The sequence below is a fragment of the Diorhabda sublineata genome, chromosome 6 (assembly GCF_026230105.1).
Source record: "Diorhabda sublineata isolate icDioSubl1.1 chromosome 6, icDioSubl1.1, whole genome shotgun sequence".
NCBI classification, from domain to species: Eukaryota; Metazoa; Arthropoda; class Insecta; order Coleoptera; family Chrysomelidae; genus Diorhabda; species Diorhabda sublineata.
Window position 1 is genome coordinate 34669314 of NC_079479.1, and position 21572 is coordinate 34690885.

Consider the following 21572-nt stretch of genomic DNA (forward strand, 5'->3'; position numbering starts at 1 on the left):
TTAGGTCTTAGATTCCTCTTTCTAGCCCCAATTTTCCCCAACTACATAGCATTTTGTTCTTCCTATAAAGAGGAATAGAAAATAAGCCTTTATGGACGACCACTTTGCTTTTTGAGATCAAAATATTGCAACACAGTTACTTTACATTCATTAATAAAAAATGAAGAAAAAAGAAACGTTAATATGATGGAGAACTCCAACTAATACATTTAAGATCAGATTGACACATTTATGATCAATCGTAATTGCATATTATTATCAGATAAAATTTTAATCAAACTGCAAATATAAATATTGAATATAAAGTGTAGTTGTGATAATTGAGTTGATTTATGTATATTTATTACGATCTCGTTTCGTTACTTTCTAATTTTCTCATGGTTAAAAAACAAATAATAATAAACAACATTCGATTCGATTGAATTTTATTAACTTACGCAAAAGTCTTCTGGTAACTTGAATATCCCTGTCCATTTCTAACAATTGTTCCGATACCCTAACGTCCTCGTCCATTTTAAAAAATTTTATATAAAAACACACAAAAAAAAACAACCGAGTTAAAACTATCACACACTACATGCACGCACGCCCAAAAGGAGGCACATCTATTTGAATATTATTAAGTATATATTGACTGAGTAAACAATTAAAAACTTATCATTTTAATCAGGTAAGTATCAATAATTAACATCACACATTATATTAGTTTCGCGGCGATAAAGTTTTTGTGACAAAACCTAATGCATGTTGTGGTTTGTTGAGCGCGGATAGCTCTCAGCGATATTTAAATATTTAACAGCCTCTTCGGTACACACAGAAAAAATTATAACTGGTTTTTTTCTATATTCCATTTGCATATGAGCCGCGTCCAGTCTACACTCTAAAAAATATTAAATAGCAGCTCGATTTTATTGATTCATTCTGTTGAAAAGAAGACGCGGATAAAGTTATTTAAAAAGAAACTAACTACACAAAATATATTCTGAAATATTTTTTATCAAAAAAGACTTAAAATCAATACGAAAATACATATAAGAAGTAAAAAAATTAAAGAAACTGGTGGATTTATATTTCAAGAAGACATATTTTAACGAAACAGACGTTTGTTATTTGTCAAATTCCTCCCTTCCATCTACCCAATATGTCATTTTTAAATAGGATCATTATCAATAGTCCCCAGTGGGCTTACGCTGCAAAATGCATTCTACAATCTCTTATTTTAGTGAATCAGTCTCCGTAAGTCATCTCTACACCTTGTCGCTTATTTACCGCCACTACTTCTCGTATTTTCCCGTCATTTTTCGACTCCAAATCATATTTTTACACCGTTCAAATAGTGATGTAAACAATTCCACCAAAAGACATAACCTACGTTTTTACAATATTGGCATACTGAACAAAAAAAACATGTGACATCCATATTTTAATTTTCTTTTAAAATTATTATTTTTTAAATCAATTTAACTGGACTAATAGGACATTCTTCGAATATGTAAATTATAGTTTACCATTAAGCATCGATTCCTTTTATTGAAGAGTATATAAAATTATTTAAAACGTATTATAATTCCGTTTTTGGAAAGTCCAAGTATCAGAATCAATTAGTAAACAATATATACAGGGCTGATTCTATTATGGTATAATTTTGGTTAGGTTAGGTTATTTAAAATAATGTTTGCACAATATTACAGAGTCAGATAATCATTTTCAGATAATCAATTGAAAGTTGAAAATAACTTAACCTCAAAATTAGAATTTTGATTTAATTTAGTATAATTAAAAAAAATATATTTATAACTTCATGGAATCAATATATGAGGTTTTTCCTGTTCGGTAACCAAAAACATTTATTGTATATACTTCTAACTATTCATTATTTATTCTAATTCATAGAATAAACAAGTAAATACTTCATCGTTAGTATTCTCAAAGAGATAATAACAAGTAAAGTTATTCTATACGTGATTCATTTCTCATACGCAAAATATGTCAGCAGTATCAAACTGCTATTCAGTCCATATTTTGATTTGTGATACCCAGTGCCACAATTAGTAATTGTTATTTTTAAACTGGCAGGAGAGAAAATAGAATTCCCATCTCTATACCTTCAAATAATTCAAATCGAATGCAGATCATCTGTCAAACATTTTCGATTGGAATATATATCAATATCTTGTGATAAATAAAAGTTTTTAAATAATGTATCGAAATTTCATTTTAACCATTTACTTTTTTGAAAAATATTATTTTCTATAAATTTTGCTAATGGTGCTATGGTAAAATGCATTCTCGATTATCGATTATGAACATATATAAACATCTCGATGGCCTTGTACTAAATATCATTCAGCACTCACCGTTCCAATACACCTACATACAACTGTGTTTGCTTGGTTGCCTACGTTCGAAGAAAAATTCAATCAATTTATTGGTTGGCGAATAAGATTATTATTTAATTAAGTCGATCAGAAAATGAATAAAAGCCATCAAGGATATTACATCGTCTTTTCTATTGTACTGAATTTTTTTTTCAACATGGTCGTATTAAATGCACGCTACTTCTAAAATGCAAACATTTTTTTCTTTTACTATAGTTATCAGGAAAATAATACTATAATGAATAATTGACTCAAAATCAATTAACATATTTCAAATTGTTGAAAATTTCCCTGTGAGAGTTTAGATAATGTTTTGGTTTCGTAAACATAATTTCACTAATAGATAGGCAACATCAAATAGACGAACAGCGTAAACAAAATTATCTACCTAAAAGGATTCATTACTATTGATTATTCTTGGAACTGATCAGTTTGAATACAGAAAATGTATTCCGCTTTCATAGACCGTCAATAAAATTCTATCGTCTTTTTTATTGATCCGTAATCATTACAGTTATCAGAAAATTTTTCTTAAATTACTCAAATCATATTTTGGAATTGCAATTTTACTGTAATAATTTAAATGTTTTTGTTTAGCTTTAAAATTCAACATTTCACTAATAGATAGGCAACACTTAATAAACGGAGAGCGTAAACAATGTTATCTACCTAAAAGGATTTATTTCCGTTACTTCTTTTAAAACTGTAACTTATCACTTTGAATACAGCAAACATATTAGGTTAGGCCTTTATTATGATTTTTGTTTGTTTTCATTATCAAAGCAGTAATTATTGAATTCATTGTGACATTATCACTGTTTTACTTTTGTATATGACTAAATGACACAGTTTTTTATCATACATAATGTTTTCAGAAGAATTTCAAAACATATTTGTTTTACTTATTCATTGACAATAATAATTAATCGTTCTAGATGAATATATATATTAAATCATTAAACTTATTTACCTTGAAACATATTTTATTATTATAATTACACCTCTAATATATATATACTTAATAACTGATATCATCCGATTACTCACCTTTCAACTGTCCCATTTTAAACAAAGAAATATATCAAGAACAAATTCAATATTTTGAATTGATAGATTGAGCTGTAGTTTGATACTGTGGTAACTGCATTTGCTACCATTTATTTCATATTGTCAGTATTTAATTGAAGACTATGTCAAGGTTTAGATATTGAAGAAACATAATATTTGCAATAGAGTGCAATAAACTCGATAATAAACGGAAATTAAGAAATATATTAAGAAATAAAATTAGTTTAGAAACCGTACTAGAAACAACTTTCAGAAAAGTGGAGGATTAAAAGTATTCAGAAGGATTTAATACTTACAATAACGTTGTTCGTCTAATAAGATTTCAATTATTAGGTTATAATTTTTATTAATACTGTGAGATTAATCTATTCAGATATATTGTCATTTTTTTAATTTGAATTTAAGTTTAGAGCTTCTATATGTTAACTAGAAGCTCTAAGCAAACAAAACATATTCTAACCTAAAAAACATAGAAAAAATATTCTTCTTTTTTTAATACTTTTTCCTTCTTACCCACAGAGCTATACTATCCAGTTATCGAACTATGGTTATTATATAATAGATTAATTGAGCTGTAACGATCTATAATTTAACATTATTTTATTTAAAATATTTCAAAAATTGTCTCGCATGAAATATTAGGTAATAATTTAAGAAATAATATAATTAATTTTGTTCGGTATATGAGAATACAGGTTACCTTTCTATTTACTCGAAATGTGGGTTATAATGAAACAAATACTAAAAGATTTGAATTAAAGCCAACTGCGATTAATATTTCTTCAATATATTGAATTGATAAATTGTTCAGTCAAACAGTTTTGGTTAAGTTGACCAAGCTTTGTAAAAGAGTCCTTGGACTGGCGGTCTGACCTTGAACTACTAATATGACATCCTTCATAAAATATTAACAAATTGGAATTTTATTAATGGCGCGTAATTTAAATTATTTGAAGGTAGTGTCAATATTTTATAAATAATTATTAACAGAAATTAATGATTCAACATAAATTAAGGAATACAAATTACTTTAGAACAGTAAAAAACACTCCTTTTGATAGATATTTCCACAAAACACTTAAACTTCATTATTAATGACATAATATCTGGAAAAAATTCGATGTATTCAACGAAAGCAATTCAATTATTTATTGTTTTAGGAATTTATTATCATTTTAATTAAGATAATATGTATCTCAATCAAAAAGTTCAAGACCAAGTCTATTTCAATTTATTTTGATCTCATTAATGCAAAACACCTCCTCAATTGAAAAAATTATACACCAGACAATTATTTTCAATTAGGAAGGGGAATATGAACGCATTCAAGCTTTTCACAATTAGTTGGATTCGAGGAATAGTTATTACAAATTATATAATATGTATTGATATCATCATCAGAGAGGAAAAAATATTTTCATTTTTAACGCCAGTCATTAATTTCATTGCAAAAAAGAAAGTAGATAAGAAAAATGTCGACTTATCACTTATACTCGTACAAACTATTTATTATGTCATTGGGAAAGTATGGAACCATATTTGGACGTTGCCAAACTTTGACAGAAGAATGTAAATTGGGGAGAATTAATAACACGCTCTTGAAGTTTGATTTTATTGACATATTGCATAGAGACCGTGATAAAACATGGACTGTTATGAAAATTTAATTATAACTCTAATTTCCTTAAACTGTTCACAGTAATAAAGAAGACAAAAATAAATAAATGTCGTATATGAAGAGTCCAGGCAAGACCGGCCCTGTTCTTTATTTACCTTAACGAGCGAAATTGCCAAGCGATATTTTTAAACAATATTTACATAGATTATTATAATGCGATAGAAAATAATTGGAAATTGATCAATTCTCTCAAGACATGGATAGTAACTCATGAAACAAGTGGAAATTTTAAAATTTGTGACCTTGAATTAAAGTGCAGTTCATAGTTTTTTGTGTTTTTATTTCACTAAGTTGTTTTCGTTGCAAGTATAAACAAATAAGAGTAATTATTATAATTTAACATAATTGCAAAAAAAATGCGATTATCATCACCTAATGATTATTAATAGTAATGTGATTGTTATTGAATATTTAAAATTAATGTTAATGCTACGACCCTTGACCTATATTAAAACAGGAACTACATATCTTTGATGTAGAAGGTGAGTAATATTTTTAATATCTTGTATGGTTATTTCAATGCATATTACATTCTATAGTAAGGTTGTGAAATGGGATATAGAAGAACGAACTTCTTATATCATTAACATTAAAAAGTAGGGTTAGGTTAGGATGGGGTTTGGTATGTTATTTTAAATAAAACATCCCTTATATTAATACATTTTTGAAATCTACGTAAAATTTTAGTATACTTTTGTCTAGAAACTTTATTCGAAAAATGCATACGTTTTGAGTTATTAATTGTTTTGTAAAAAATTTAACCGTTGCAGACCCTTATAAATTATTTTTTTACGAGGATACCCTTAAAGATATGAAAATGGTTTCTACTCGGTTGCTTTTAGCAAGGTCAGACGTATTTGAATATATGTTGAAAAATTTTCCATTTCGTACAGGGTGTGTATAAAAAGTGTTCAAATTTTAACTTCATAAATATCAAATTTCTTTATTTTTTTAAATAGAACCACCCGGTTTTTTCTATTTTAATGCATTCGGGAGTAAAAAATAAGGCAAACTCATGTATACTTTCCTATACCTAAACCTCACCATTATCCAGATATTAAATGTTTTCTGTAAATTTTTAGGCATGCAGGTGTGGTCAACTTAAAATAACAAAGTTACAGTCATAGAACCGGAAGTCGGCCATCTTTGAAAATATTTTATTTAAAAAGATTTTATTCGAAAACGTAAACGTAGAAATTTTCATGATTTTGCCATATACAGATAGTTTTAAGTCGTCGTTGAACACCCTGTATAGATTATATTATATTATATTGTTGAACATATTCACGTAAATTTCCCATGAAACTCACCTCTTGGTTTCTAATCAATGAATAGGTAAACAACTTAACGATATAAAGTTTCTTATGTGGAATTTAATATAATTTTTTACAATAATACATCAGTGATATTTTTTTTAATCTATTGACTTTAATGAGAATATCTATTAATATTTATTCTAGATAATACGATATAGAGTTGTACAAGATGATGTCGTTTTAGAAGAATTTAATCCCGAATATTTTCAGTTATGGTTACTAATATAAAAGTCACTCGCTTGGGGACACTATTTGGATGAAATTGAAGGTCATACTTCAGATTTCTATCGTACGCTTGCCATATCAGAATAATTTTATATCAGGAGCAAAACCTCTTCAGAATTTCATTTTTTCAAACATCGTGTCTAAGTGACCTTAAATTTACTGAGAAGTATATAATTTTTGTGGGTGCACTATCAGGGTTTTTGAATTGAGGTTATGGCAATATGCAAAGTAAGAACAGAAATAAATCAAAACAAGGCGATGTACTTGTTCATATCCAAGATCAATAATGCTCAACAATATATTAAATTATGGGTTAAAAAAACTATACAGAGTGATTTTTAAATATGAAACATTTCATTTATCTCAGTAACAACTTTCACGATATTTATTAATTTTTGTTTGTAATAGTTTTCTAATATGATCGATATTATGGTAACATTTACATTGTTGCCAGATCTTTCGTTTTTATGGAAACATCATGAACTGATTTGAATATTTCCCATGTAATTTTTCTCTTTCTCCGACGTCAGTGGATATTCATTGTAAGTGGATGAGAAAACATTAAAATATTGTTATGAAAATTTCTTGTTATTATAGTTTTGATCTAATATTTGTTGTTTGTTTTTCATTATTTTTTTATTCGTTTCATATTTAACATCGTATTTTTTTAAACTACGACTATTTTCATTGACCAAACAACGCTGAATATTTTTAATAATGTTTGAATTCTATTCATATGAGTATATCTAGATGGTTGGCAGGTTTTAATTAAGCGACACTGTATTTAATAAGTCTCAATTACTCAATATGGCGAAATTCACCATTAAAACATTTTGCAACGGAAATTGTGCATAATCAAATGAGACAAAAATATACACGATCTAGTCCAGTGGAACCGGTAACGGAAATGAGTTTAATAAGATCGGAAAATAGTAGAAAAATTCGCACACAAATAATAATTTAATAGATTCGGTGAACTTAGGCCGCAAACAGTCCCGGATCTAGGGGGTATAACGTTAATTCAGTAGAAAAATTCGCACACAAATAATAATTTAATAGGTTCGGCGAACTTAGGCCGAAAACAGTCCCGGATTTAGGAGGTATAACGCTGATTCAATAGAAAAAATCGTACACAAATAATAATTTAATAGATTCGGTGAACTTAGGCCGAAAACAGTCCCGGATTTAGGAGGTATAACGTTAATTCAGTAAAAAAAGTTGCACACAAATAATAATTTAATAGATTCGGCGAGCTTAGGCCGAAAACAGTCCCGGATTTAGGAGGTATAACGCTGATTCAATAGAAAAAATCGTACACAAATAATAATTTAATAGGTTCGGCGAACTTAGGCCGAAAACAGTCCCGGATCTAGGGGGTATAACGTTAATTCAGTAGAAAAAATCGTACACAAATAATAATTTAATAGATTCGGTGAATTTGGGCCGAAAACAGTCCCGGATCTAGGGGGTATAACGTTAATTCAGTAGAAAAAATCGTACACAAATAATAATTTAATAGATTCGGTGAACTTAGGCCGAAAACAGTCCCGGATTTAGGAGGTATAACGCTGATTCAATAGAAAAAATCGTACACAAATAATAATTTAATAGATTCGGTGAATTTGGGCCGAAAACAGTCCCGGATTTAGGAGGTATAACGTTAATTCAGTAAAAAAAGTTGCACACAAATAATAATTTAATAGATTCGGCGAGCTTAGGCCGAAAACAGTCCCGGATTTAGGAGGTATAACGTTAATTCAGTAAAAAAAGTTGCACACAAATAATAATTTAATAGATTCGGCGAGCTTAGGCCGAAAACAGTCCCGGATTTAGGAGGTATAACGCTGATTCAGTAGAAAAAATCGTACACAAATAATAATTTAATAGGTTCGGCGAACTTAGGCCGAAAACAGTCCCGGATCTAGGGGGTATAACGTTAATTCAGTAGAAAAAATCGTACACAAATAATAATTTAATAGATTCGGTGAACTTAGGCCGAAAACAGTCCCGGATTTAGGAGGTATAACGCTGATTCAGTAGAAAAAATCGTACACAAATAATAATTTAATAGGTTCGGCGAACTTAGGCCGAAAACAGTCCCGGATCTAGGGGGTATAACGTTAATTCAGTAGAAAAAATCGTACACAAATAATAATTTAATAGATTCGGTGAATTTGGGCCGAAAACAGTCCCGGATCTAGGGGGTATAACGTTAATTCAGTAGAAAAAATCGTACACAAATAATAATTTAATAGATTCGGTGAACTTAGGCCGAAAACAGTCCCGGATTTAGGAGGTATAACGCTGATTCAATAGAAAAAATCGTACACAAATAATAATTTAATAGATTCGGTGAATTTGGGCCGAAAACAGTCCCGGATTTAGGAGGTATAACGTTAATTCAGTAAAAAAAGTTGCACACAAATAATAATTTAATAGATTCGGCGAGCTTAGGCCGAAAACAGTCCCGGATTTAGGAGGTATAACGTTAATTCAGTAAAAAAAGTTGCACACAAATAATAATTTAATAGATTCGGCGAGCTTAGGCCGAAAACAGTCCCGGATTTAGGAGGTATAACGCTGATTCAGTAGAAAAAATCGTACACAAATAATAATTTAATAGGTTCGGCGAACTTAGGCCGAAAACAGTCCCGGATCTAGGGGGTATAACGTTAATTCAGTAGAAAAAATCGTACACAAATAATAATTTAATAGATTCGGTGAACTTAGGCCGAAAACAGTCCCGGATTTAGGAGGTATAACGCTGATTCAATAGAAAAAATCGTACACAAATAATAATTTAATAGATTCGGTGAATTTGGGCCGAAAACAGTCCCGGATTTAGGAGGTATAACGTTAATTCAGTAAAAAAAGTTGCACACAAATAATAATTTAATAGATTCGGCGAGCTTAGGCCGAAAACAGTCCCGGATTTAGGAGGTATAACGCTGATTCAGTAGAAAAAATCGTACACAAATAATAATTTAATAGGTTCGGCGAACTTAGGCCGAAAACAGTCCCGGATCTAGGGGGTATAACGTTAATTCAGTAGAAAAAATCGTACACAAATAATAATTTAATAGATTCGGTGAACTTAGGCCGAAAACAGTCCCGGATTTAGGAGGTATAACGCTGATTCAATAGAAAAAATCGTACACAAATAATAATTTAATAGATTCGGTGAACTTAGGCCGAAAACAGTCCCGGATTTAGGAGGTATAACGCTGATTCAATAGAAAAAATCGTACACAAATAATAATTTAATAGATTCGGTGAACTTAGGCCGAAAACAGTCCCGGATCTAGGGTGTATAACGTTAATTCAGTAGAAAAAATCGTACACAAATAATAATTTAATAGATTCGGTGAACTTAGGCCGAAAACAGTCCCGGATTTAGGAGGTATAACGCTGATTCAATAGAAAAAATCGTACACAAATAATAATTTAATAGATTCGGTGAACTTAGGCCGAAAACAGTCCCGGATTTAGGAGGTATAACGCTGATTCAATAGAAAAAATCGTACACAAATAATAATTTAATAGATTCGGTGAACTTAGGCCGAAAACAGTCCCGGATTTAGGAGGTATAACGCTGATTCAATAGAAAAAATCGTACACAAATAATAATTTAATAGATTCGGTGAACTTAGGCCGAAAACAGTCCCGGATCTAGGGTGTATAACGTTAATTCAGTAGAAAAAATCGTACACAAATAATAATTTAATAGATTCGGTGAACTTAGGCCGAAAACAGTCCCGGATTTAGGAGGTATAACGCTGATTCAATAGAAAAAATCGTACACAAATAATAATTTAATAGATTCGGTGAACTTAGGCCGAAAACAGTCCCGGATTTAGGAGGTATAACGCTGATTCAATAGAAAAAATCGTACACAAATAATAATTTAATAGATTCGGTGAACTTAGGCCGAAAACAGTCCCGGATTTAGGAGGTATAACGCTGATTCAATAGAAAAAATCGTACACAAATAATAATTTAATAGATTCGGTGAATTTGGGCCGAAAACAGTCCCGGATTTAGGAGGTATAACGTTAATTCAGTAAAAAAAGTTGCACACAAATAATTATTTAATAGATTCGGCGAGCTTAGGCCGAAAACAGTCCCGGATTTAGGAGGTATAACGCTGATTCAGTAGAAAAAATCGTACACAAATAATAATTTAATAGGTTCGGCGAACTTAGGCCGAAAACAGTCCCGGATCTAGGGGGTATAACGTTAATTCAGTAGAAAAAATCATACCTTGAATGCAAATTTTGAAATAATAAATGTTTTCATCACATTTTTCTTAAAATACAATTAACAAGACATATAATGCAAATTATACTTGATTGCATCATATACTTAGACGTCAATTGTCAATTTTGGGATTTTTTCGAAATATCCTACGTCGAAGCTGTTGCTTATTTTCGAATTCCCAACCCTTTTCTACTCAATATCACCCTTAACTATTCAATAGGGCAAGATTAGGAAACATTCAGTATAAGGGGAGGTTCTTCTTCTTTTCCGATGTTCCCAGTCCCTTTCTCTTTAGTTCTCGACGGACGGTCGCGCGCGAAACCCGAAATCGGCGAACCAATCTTCGAGTTGTCTTTTGCTTTAGACCGCCCGCTTTTTGGAACATTTAAACATGTTATTCCTTGTAAACATTCAATTATTGCTTAATAAACGGTAGAAAGTGCATTATTCTGCTCTCTAAATGTATTCAAAATGTCACTTTTCGAGATTAGATTTATCCAACTAAACTGTATATACTTTTCCGAAAATCTAGCTTACCTATGCCGTAATTAAGTCAAAATTTGACAAAAATTGATATGTCGTATGAATATTATGAAATAACTTTGTTGAAATATTCAATTCGAGACAAAAAAATACGCCAAACGCTTTATTACAAAGTAGGTTAGAATACGGATTGAAAAAAATTGTTTTCAAACTTGTCATTATCACTTTGTTTGTATTTCTTAACTTTTATCATTTCCATAACCACAGATTAATTTTGAAAGTCGTTTTATGCTCTGCAGAAGAAAATTTTCTCTATATCAGTACCTAACCTAAAATATCCCTAGCCCGACATGAATACCGTCCCCATTTCATGAACAAACCAACCCTCTCCCTCAATTGTCTCATTAACAAGACTATTTTTTCGAAATTTTAGTTTCGGAATGGAAAAATATCAAAAATTTCCTACCTGATTTAATTTTTTTAGCCATATCCCACTAGTCAATCACCATAAACATTTTAAACCACTGAAATCTAGAAATTGTAATGAAATGTACGTTGATTGTGCGACGCGTAAAAATAACAAACTGATGTATTAAATGGAGTTATTTTTTTAACAAGTGGGTACTGGTAGTCGGAAATGAGTTGATTGAGTTTGCTCGAACGGCATGGGTGCAGCGCGAGGAAAGCGGGCTGGAAACTGGATGAGTGAGGGATACACGTAATCTATTGTACGTATTAAATTCCGTTTGATATATTTTCCCGCAAAATGCCAATTCGTACGGGGGCGATTCTAAATGTTCGAGATAGAGGAAAAATGAGCATTCGCGGCTGTTATTCCGACTTAATCAAAACAAATTTACTCCATTTTTACATCGCTGCTACCGATGTTTTCTATGTAGTTCTTCTTTATCGTTTCTACCGCTTTGCCTACACAAAAAACACGCTACGATAAACACGCTGATCATTTTATTTATCCGATAGCCACGGGGGACGAAACTCGGTATTCTACCAAAATCCTAGAGCCCAAATACCAAAGAATCGATAAATATGGCGAAACAACGCCATCTAGCACTCATGTTGTTAATTAAATCACTTAGTTCATCCTCCTCATTCCATTATCCTCCAAAGGATGAAGTGACACCGTTTATATTTGATTGAGGAGTCTCATATTTATCAAGGTTTTTGTTTGGTCTACCCATCTAGTTGGAGATCTGCCTCTTTGCCTTATACTTTCCCTTCTACGATTAATAGTTGCATTGATCGTGATCTTCTAGCTACTGCAACAGTTTATTCTGGTTAGCAACTTGTACGTGGACCAATTTCTTGTAATACGGATCCGTTGGTTCGATGTTTTGGTGTTCTGAAGATAAGAGAATCAATTAGAAGGAGTTTCGTTGTTTTAGCTTAGTAGTCGCTGATCTTGCCATGGTCAGACGGCGTATTTCGATTTTTTTTCTGTTCCCACTCTCCCCTACATCTTATTAGAGATACGTTGACGCGCAGAATATGCAAATATGCTTTTTTGTGGTGGATATTCATTTAATTTACTAATTAAATTGAAATCCGAAATTTGTTTGGATTTTCAACTTTCGCAATCAAAACTTTTCTTTTTTGATATTCTTGGAAAATAATTTATCGAAGACACGCTACTGTTTACCAATAACGTATACCGCTAGAAAAAAATATTTATAGCACACATCTTTCCCTTAGTAAAATTATTGTTTCCGTTAATCATACATCGTAAATTCGATGTAATGCCCCCTCTGTAATCTTTACCTTTGACCCTCGATATTCTCACAGTTGTTGGACTCTAACTTATCGATGGTGTTGATGCGATTTCTATTGAGATCATTTACATATTAGTATGGTTGGGCGATCTTGCACGACTATGCACGATTCTACATTCTATTGACTACGGAAAATCGTGTTTCTATGATTCAAAATTAACTTTAATTAAAAATAAACAACATGGCGGATCTTCGACGTTAGTGCCCTCGACGTTAGGTGACGGTACATTGAAATTTATAACAAATTATATCTGCTGTATGTTAATGTTAATTATAAATTACATTTCTGGTAACACCTAGCTGTGTACCGAAATCTGAAGGAAATATGGTGGGAAATCGGAAATTGATGACGAATGACATATTGACATTGACAGTAATGACTAGCGTCCCGATTGGCGGGTGGCAGAACTAAATTTGTGTTGATGAGATTTATCTACAAGTTGACTTCTTTTTTATATGTTCTTTGGATGTTTTGTCCTTTTCTTTTTGCCAAGAATAGAAGGAGTAGCAATCCACGTAACTGAATGATCTAAATTATATGTCGAATGTGGAAAGGATATTCAAATGCCAATTAAAAAGGGGAGAACATGATAAATAAAAACCGAAATCTGAAGGAAATATGGTGGGAAATCGGAAATTGATGACGAATGACATATTGACATTGACAGTAATGACTAGCGTCCCGATTGGCGGGTGGCAGAACTAAATTTGTATTGATGAGATTTATCTACAAGTTGACTTCTTTTTTATATGTTCTTGGGATGTTTTGTCCTTTTCTTTTTGCCAAGAATAGAAGGAGTAGCAATCCACGTAACTGAATGATCTAAATTATATGTCGAATGTGGAAAGGATATTCAAATGCCAATTAAAAAGGGGAGAACATGATAAATAAAAACCGAAATCTGAAGGAAATATGGTGGGAAATCGGAAATTGATGACGAATGACATATTGACATTGACAGTAATGACTAGCGTCCCGATTGGCGGGTGGCAGAACTAAATTTGTGTTGATGAGATTTATCTACAAGTTGACTTCTTTTTTATATGTTCTTTGGATGTTTTGTCCTTTTCTTTTTGCCAAGAATAGAAGGAGTAGCAATCCACGTAACTGAATGATCTAAATTATATGTCGAATGTGGAAAGGATATTCAAATGCCAATTAAAAAGGGGAGAACATGATAAATAAAAACCGAAATCTGAAGGAAATATGGTGGGAAATCGGAAATTGATGACGAATGACATATTGACATTGACAGTAATGACTAGCGTCCCGATTGGCGGGTGGCAGAACTAAATTTGTGTTGATGAGATTTATCTACAAGTTGACCTTCTTTTTTATATGTTCTTTGGATGTTTTGTCCTTTTCTTTTTGCCAAGAATAGAAGGAGTAGCAATCCACGTAACTGAATGATCTAAATTATATGTCGAATGTGGAAAGGATATTCAAATGCCAATTAAAAAGGGAAGAACATGATAGATAAAAAAGAAGAAGAGACAATTTTAGATCTCTTTTGTTATAAAATTAGTTTTTTTAATTTTATTTTTATCAAAATATGATTTGAAACTGACAATTAATCAATAGATCACCATAAAATGATTACGAGTTACGAAAATTGATGAAAAATTGTTTTTTTTTAAATTTCAGTGAAAGTTGAAAAAAAAAATCGAATGTAAAGTTGTAGATTTTTTATTCTAACACAAAAATAGTGCTTAAAATTTAGGAGATGTTAATTGCGTAAAACAATTATAATTTTTCAAGCTTTACGGGTGAAAGATTTACAATTTTAATTCAAAATTTGAAAAATCCCTTCTCCAGAATTCAAATAAACACCTAGTATTAATTTTTTCCAATCTAAATTCACCCAATTCTACAATTTAAACTTCAAACGTCAGTTTAAACTACAGGTTACTAGGTCTGAGTGTAGTTTAAACCTCAATTTAACATGAAACGGAAGATTCCATCCCCAATTGTTCATATTTTTTCAATATTATAAAAGGTTTTGAAGAATTAATTCAAAATTTACACTTTATATTCGATAAACTCAAATCAACATTGTAGACAAAAAGTTATTCGTCCTAGAACAAATATTTAAATTATCCCACTTAGTTTTTGAATTTCTCTGTATTTTTTCACAAGGTTAATCAAAAGTACTATCTCATTGTCAGATTTAGTTTTGTTTATACAACTTGTTCAAATAATGACAACTGACAGAAATAGTGACAACTGACAGAAAAATGACCTGGCCATTTTGTTTATTCTTAATTCAAAACATAGTTTAAACTTTAGTTTAATCTCCAGTTTTATCTTAAGTCGTAAAATTGGCCCTAAAGACTAAATTCCATCCAATTAATGACTACACGATGTTGCCGTATACTTTTGAAAAAATGGCTATCGGATACCAGCTGATTCGTAAATTATTTATAACGGAATTAATTTCATAATCAACAAAACAATTTGATTACATATCTTTGAACATTTTTGGTACAACAGGAATTATTTATTTCTTAAACAGATAATATAATTGGTATAAAGATAAATTAATGGCATCCGAATGATTTACTATTAACCAAAGATATCGGTATCGGCAACTCTGCATAAATTAAATAGAACACGAGGGCAATAACCTCCTCGTGTATAAATAAGTTTCTACCTCTGTATAAACTAGTATTTTGCACACTATTTTTCAAAATGATCATTAAATATTATTAGATTTTTGAAATTACATTTACTAAATTACTTTATTATACAATTACTTTACATTACATTTGATTTCAAAAAATTTCGTTTTTAACGTTTTTTTTTTCGTTGATTATGATCGATTAAGTACTAGGGTTTGGAAATGTATAATCGAAATAATTTAAATTAATTATATACTTATTTATATTCTTTATTCTCCAATATATTATTTCAAACATTAATAGCATCTAAAAATGAGGTTATAACTTCAAATTTTCTAGTCAGCATCACAGATAAAGCCTCACTCTAATTAGATCTGAAATAAAACATGCGCCAATGCAAAAAAAATTACTATTCTTAATTATGACAAATATTCTTTTTCCTTTTTCAAGCTAATTGTGAAATTTACTTCATATGTATTTAAATTCATCTCGTCCATATCCACTACTGTCACGTGTCAATTCCATGGAATGATATAAATAAGTAGCAGGGCCGGACTTACTAATAAGTGGTTTTAGTTACAAAATAGAAAATGAGTTGATAACTTTTATTTACTTACCTTATTTTCAATTAAAAAATAATATATTTGTTACAGTACCACAAATAGAAAATCATGGAATTAAGTAAATGACGACGTGCATATTTACCTATTTCCGTTGGCCATCTTGTTGTAACCAGGATGACTTCCATCACCGGAAGTAGTTATTTTTCGTTCAATCATATAACGAGGAGCCGTTTTCAAATTATGAGCGGCTCCAATGTTTCGCGCGAATTCTATAAACATTGTCGTTAACGAAAACGATGTACCGTATTCCGCAGCTCTGTAATCCCATGGGAAAACGTGGTGGTAGTTGTGCCATCCTTCGCCACCTGTTAGCGCCGATACGAAACTATTTTCCGATGCTAATATATTTCTACGAACGTTACGACGTTTCAGGAATTTATGTTTGTTACTATATGCCTTAACTCACTTATCGAAAGGTTTATTTCCATAAATATGCGCCAGACTGTTGACTGTCCAAGTATGATTCAAAACTACGACGTATCTCAACACAAACGATATGAGAAAAGAATTCCGGAACGTTTCGTTCCATAAATACATCGGAACGGCGGTTGGAAAAACAACACTTATCATTGGAAATAGAACAAAGATCCATCTGCAACAAAATGTGGAAAGCAATCGCATCGGTTCTGCAGAACTTGTTGTGGTTCTTGTTCAATATCTTTTTATCGAGTTAGACGCTTACCGTTTTTGGAACATCACCAGATAATCCGCCTCCAAATCAGACATATCTATGGTTTTACCTTTTTCTTTTACTAACGGATGTTTCTTGCTCAAAAGCCAGCCGACGTGAGAAAAGAAAAAACCTCTTGTAGCGTTGTGAGGATCTGCATCTGTATCAGTGAATTTATGGTGTAAGCGATGATCTCTTACCCAAACATACATGGAGTTCTGCAATAAACACAACAAACTTCAAATTGAACATTTATTTAGATGTGTACCTACATGTCCAATTCAATTGGACATTAATATTAAAAAAAAAAAACTTACCTGCCCGGCTAAAGTTTGCAGAATTATTATTATTAATCTTAATGATAGAGTCGCCTTAAAAGTTCTATGCGAGTAACACCTATGGGCCCCCATTGTTATTCCTTCGCCTGCGCATATTGCAAGAAAGACACCTAGATACATATAAATACATATATAAGCGTTTTTGTAGTGGGATTGTGGCAAAATCAAACACTAAAATCTACTCTAATATATTTCCGAGCTTTCGATTCGTTTTAAATTTCTTGGTTTCTTTTAAAAACATCACATCCATCGATTCCAAATATCGATATTCAGATTGACGCTTGATAGAAATATATTAGAATTAGTACACTTTGGTGTTTAATTTCGTCACAATCCCACTACGAAAACGCTCATAATCTAGCTGGCAAAGCAATTCAGATACAAGGAGGGATTTGTTGGTTTCGACGTTAGTACGTCTCATCAGAGTGGTTTAACAACCCCACCAGGAAAGTAGTTGAAGAATATTAAATTTCGAATTTATTTCAGAGTCGAATAGTAGAAATCTTTCAATTTGATATATTTTACACACCTCATTTACAGTCGGAATGTATATTGTCGGCGAATACGCTAGATTTCTACCTGATCAGTAGTTTGCAGTTAATTATTACCTAACCTAACCAAATAGCGACTCACTTTGACGTTGTCTTCAGTTCGGGTTTCAAGCTCGAACGAGGGTTGTTAAACCACTTTGATGAGACGTAATAACGTCGAAACTAGACAGTGGTTACAAACCCCTCGTTGCAACTACGAGACATTGGGAGTGTTAAGGTCGATTGACATCACGCCAGTCAAAGGAGGTGTAATTCAATATTCGTCGAGGCATTAGCCAGGAAAGTAGTTGTTTTCTCCTTTAAAGAAAAGCAGAATATATTTTCGAAATATTAAAATTCGAAATTATTTAAGAGGTGAATAGTAGGAATCGTTCATTTTGATTACCTTATGAGGTATTTTGTTAAACATTATTTAAAATGGCGTCTGTGGGCAGAGTAGTATTGGTTCGGAGGCTCATACGGATCTAGTTGTGATTTCGAATGGTGTTTTTACAGCTAATTGCTAAGTAGCAGACATTTTAGAACCATATGTTCAATTTAAAGCGAACTTATTTACTTATTTATTATAACTTAACCTTAATTATTTATAAATAAAAATTACTTACCCCAAACAAACGTTGGTAGTTTAACTTTAAACGTAATAACAAGAAAAAAACCATACAGGGCAAGTAAATGTAACATAAACATAAAAACCACGTTCCTCCAAACTATTTTTCGTTGGAAATTAGGATCAGTGCCGATGTTTTCGCTTTTTAAGTGAGATTTGGGATAGGGAACATCGTTTTGGGAAAAATTATCATCAGTTATATTTTCGGTACCCATTTTCTATAACAAATAAAATGGTTGGACAAAAATTGATGGTAATAATACTTGTAATTTGTTTCGACCTATTTATAATGAAAAAATCACAAAATAGAATCTTTCCAGAGTCGGAAAATGTTTGTTTTCATTTCGACAGTACATTTTTTACCATACGGTAAACGAAACCATCCACCAAATTTAAATTTTCGCGAAAATGCTTTGGATTCAAATCTCTCAATCGCAAGTATTTAATTACAGCGCGCTGCTCGACTTGATACATTTTGATACATAGATGTGACGTGATAAGAAGCAATTTTTTCAATTTATAAATAAGTGCTGGTGTGTAGAGGTTTCATATCTCCCATTTTATTTTCTATAGAATATATAAAAAAATATTAAATCGTATACTGGGATAATTCTATATAGTTCTGAATGGAATTTTTCTCGCTTAAAATCTTTTATCAATTAACTCGGACTTCAGCTAACAAAAAATAGTCGGACGGGGCTAGATCGGGGCTATATAGTGGGTGTTCAATCTCCGTGAGGCGACATACGTGTAGAGAAAGCGATGTAGCGTGGACCGGCCTTAGTAAGTGAAAATAATATGCAAACGTTCACGTTCACGTTGTTATTAATTATCTAAATTCATCATTTTGTTGGCGACGGTCCTTTTTTTTGGCAAGGATCCTTCTTTCCGATGCCATTTCAATTTACACATTCACGTTCACAAAATTTTACTCGACGCTGCTTTTGAACGTCGCTGCGAATTCGAAGCACTCAACTTAAAATCACTTTTGCCCTATTTTAATGCTTTGCTCGAAAATTGTATGCCAAAGCGAAGCTCAATTTGAGTCATTTTGACAATTATTCAATTCAAAAAATATCTTTTGTACTTACGGGTGAAAATTTTAATGTTTTTTGTCGCTTTTCTTATCAGCTTGTTACAAATAAAAATTTATATACATGTAGTTAAATTTTTTAATCGAAATCGGTACTTATTCTAACCTTATATTTATTTAATTGCATTTACCAAAAAAATCCATTAAAAAATCCATTTGCATTCATAAATAATTTATATTTAGTGGAATGAAATGGCTTAAATCAAATTAATCTAGAAAATTTCATTGTTTCAACGTGTTTGTCGACAATTTCATTGTTTTTATTTCCTTCGTATACAAGGAAAATTGGAAAGTAGGAAACTACTTATGTGTCTTTTTCTTCTTCATCGTACACTGTTGAAACAAATTCCTTTTTCTTTCTTTCTTCCTTCGAAAGTTCATTTCACACACAGCTCAGTCGCCATCTTGCGAACGTTGATTCCCTTCTCTAAATACGCGCCATTCTGTTTGTTAATGACGTAGTGAAGTGCTAGTGGTTTCCTTCGAAAGTTCATTTCACACACAGCTCAGTCGCCATCTGGCGAACGTTGATTCCCTTCTCAAAATACACGCTATCCTGTTTGTTAATGACGTAGTGAAGTGCTAGTGGTTTTCTTCGAAAGTTCATTTCACACACAGCTCAGTCGCCATCTTGCGAAAGTTGATTCCCTTCTCTAAATACGCGCCATCCTGTTTGTTAATGACGTAGTGAAGTGCTAGTGGTTTCCTTCGACAGTTCATTTCACACACAGCTCAGTGGCCATCTTGCGAACGTTGATTCCCTTCTCAAAATACTCGCCATTCTGTTTGTTAATGACGTAGTGAAGTGCTAGTGGTTTTCTTCGAAAGTTCATTTCACACGCAGCTCAGTCGCCATCTTGCGAACGTTGATTCCCTTCTCAAAATACGCGCTATCCTGTTTGTTAATGACGTAGTGAAGTGCTAGTGGTTTCCTTCGACAGTTCATTTCACACACAGCTCAGTGGCCATCTTGCGAACGTTGATTCCCTTCTCAAAATACGCGCTATCCTGTTTGTTAATGACGTAGTGAAGTGCTAGTGGTTTCCTTCGAAAGTTCATTTCACACACAGTACAGTTGCCATCTTGTGAACGTTGATTCTCTTAGAAGAGAGAAGATAGAGGCAATTAGAGCTTCGATGTTTAGATAATTACAGTCCTTCGAGATTCCTATCTCCATTTTCATTCATACAAGATGGCGATTGTACATGAACTATGAGGTAGTGACAATTTTCTCACACACCCTTTGATGTTTCCTATTAGAACTTTTTACTATAGCAAACTTCTAGGAAAACCTATATATTTCTTTTGTTTCTTTTTGATCTAGAACTTTCTAGAATGTTATTTAGGTATATAAATAAATTGTGTAAGTGCTGTTGGTTAGTTTTAAATAAATAGTCGTAGTGGAAACAACGAATTAGTGAAAGTAATCCCAGAAAGTATTTAAATGGTATTTATAAGTAAATTATTACAAGTTAAGTGTATTGCATAGTTTGTGAATTGATTAAAAACATAAGAGACGGTGTTTATTTATTCACCGCACGAATAGAAAGGGTGTAAATGAATACGAAAAACGTTATTAGCTTAAACTTTTTGAGAATTTTTTTTCTATGTGTAGATTCATATTTTGCTTAGGCATCGAAAAATAGTTTTTTTGGGGGGGAATGAATTACCCTATGAGTAACATATTTCTACATATAATTAAAGGATTTTCTAATATTAATACAAAATATTTACCTGTCTATACAAAGGCTGAAAATTTAAAAAAAAAAGCACCGCATATTTTAAATTCTAAAATGTCAAGGAATAACCACATACTGATAATAGAAATTGAAAAACAGTAGAAATGATAACGCTAAAATATACATATAATTAAAATTGT

The 21572-nt window shown here is 31.6% G+C and overlaps 2 protein-coding genes and 1 long non-coding RNA gene across 5 annotated transcripts in view; 1 reads left to right on the forward strand and 2 right to left on the reverse strand.

Moving 5' to 3' along the window:
* The window catches only part of LOC130445997 (organic cation transporter protein-like), a 34648-nt gene extending 22515 nt beyond the window's left edge, over positions 1-12133 (reverse strand). Inside the window, exon 1 of one of the 2 annotated variants that reach the window (XM_056781951.1) lies at positions 11872-12133. In XM_056781951.1, coding sequence (XP_056637929.1) covers positions 11872-11893 — 22 coding nt within the window. In that variant the 5' untranslated portion in view covers positions 11894-12133. Of the gene's footprint in view, positions 1-437; positions 900-11871 lie in introns of those variants that run through there. The other variant, XM_056781950.1, reaches the window with a different exon arrangement.
* On the forward strand, positions 5247-7273 carry LOC130446000 (uncharacterized). Its single transcript, XR_008910092.1, has 3 exons — positions 5247-5606; positions 6207-6459; positions 6585-7273. It is a non-coding gene; the product is annotated as an uncharacterized LOC130446000 (long non-coding RNA).
* Positions 12134-16059: 3926 nt separating the features above from the next.
* Positions 16060-21515, reverse strand: LOC130445999 (acyl-CoA Delta-9 desaturase-like). 2 transcript variants are annotated; one of them, XM_056781955.1, is made up of 7 exons: positions 21428-21515; positions 18599-18818; positions 17422-17552; positions 17117-17322; positions 16841-17026; positions 16517-16783; positions 16060-16185 (listed from the first exon to the last, which is right to left on the reverse strand). In XM_056781955.1, the coding sequence occupies exons 2-7, from the start codon at positions 18813-18815 to the stop codon at positions 16176-16178; spliced, it is 1017 nt and encodes a 338-aa protein (XP_056637933.1). In that variant the 5' UTR covers positions 18816-18818; positions 21428-21515; the 3' UTR covers positions 16060-16175. The 2 variants fall into 2 exon arrangements, with proteins under 2 accessions (XP_056637933.1, XP_056637931.1); XM_056781953.1 differs by lacking the exon at positions 21428-21515 and adding an exon at positions 19692-20008.
* Between the last annotated feature and the right edge of the window lie 57 nt (positions 21516-21572).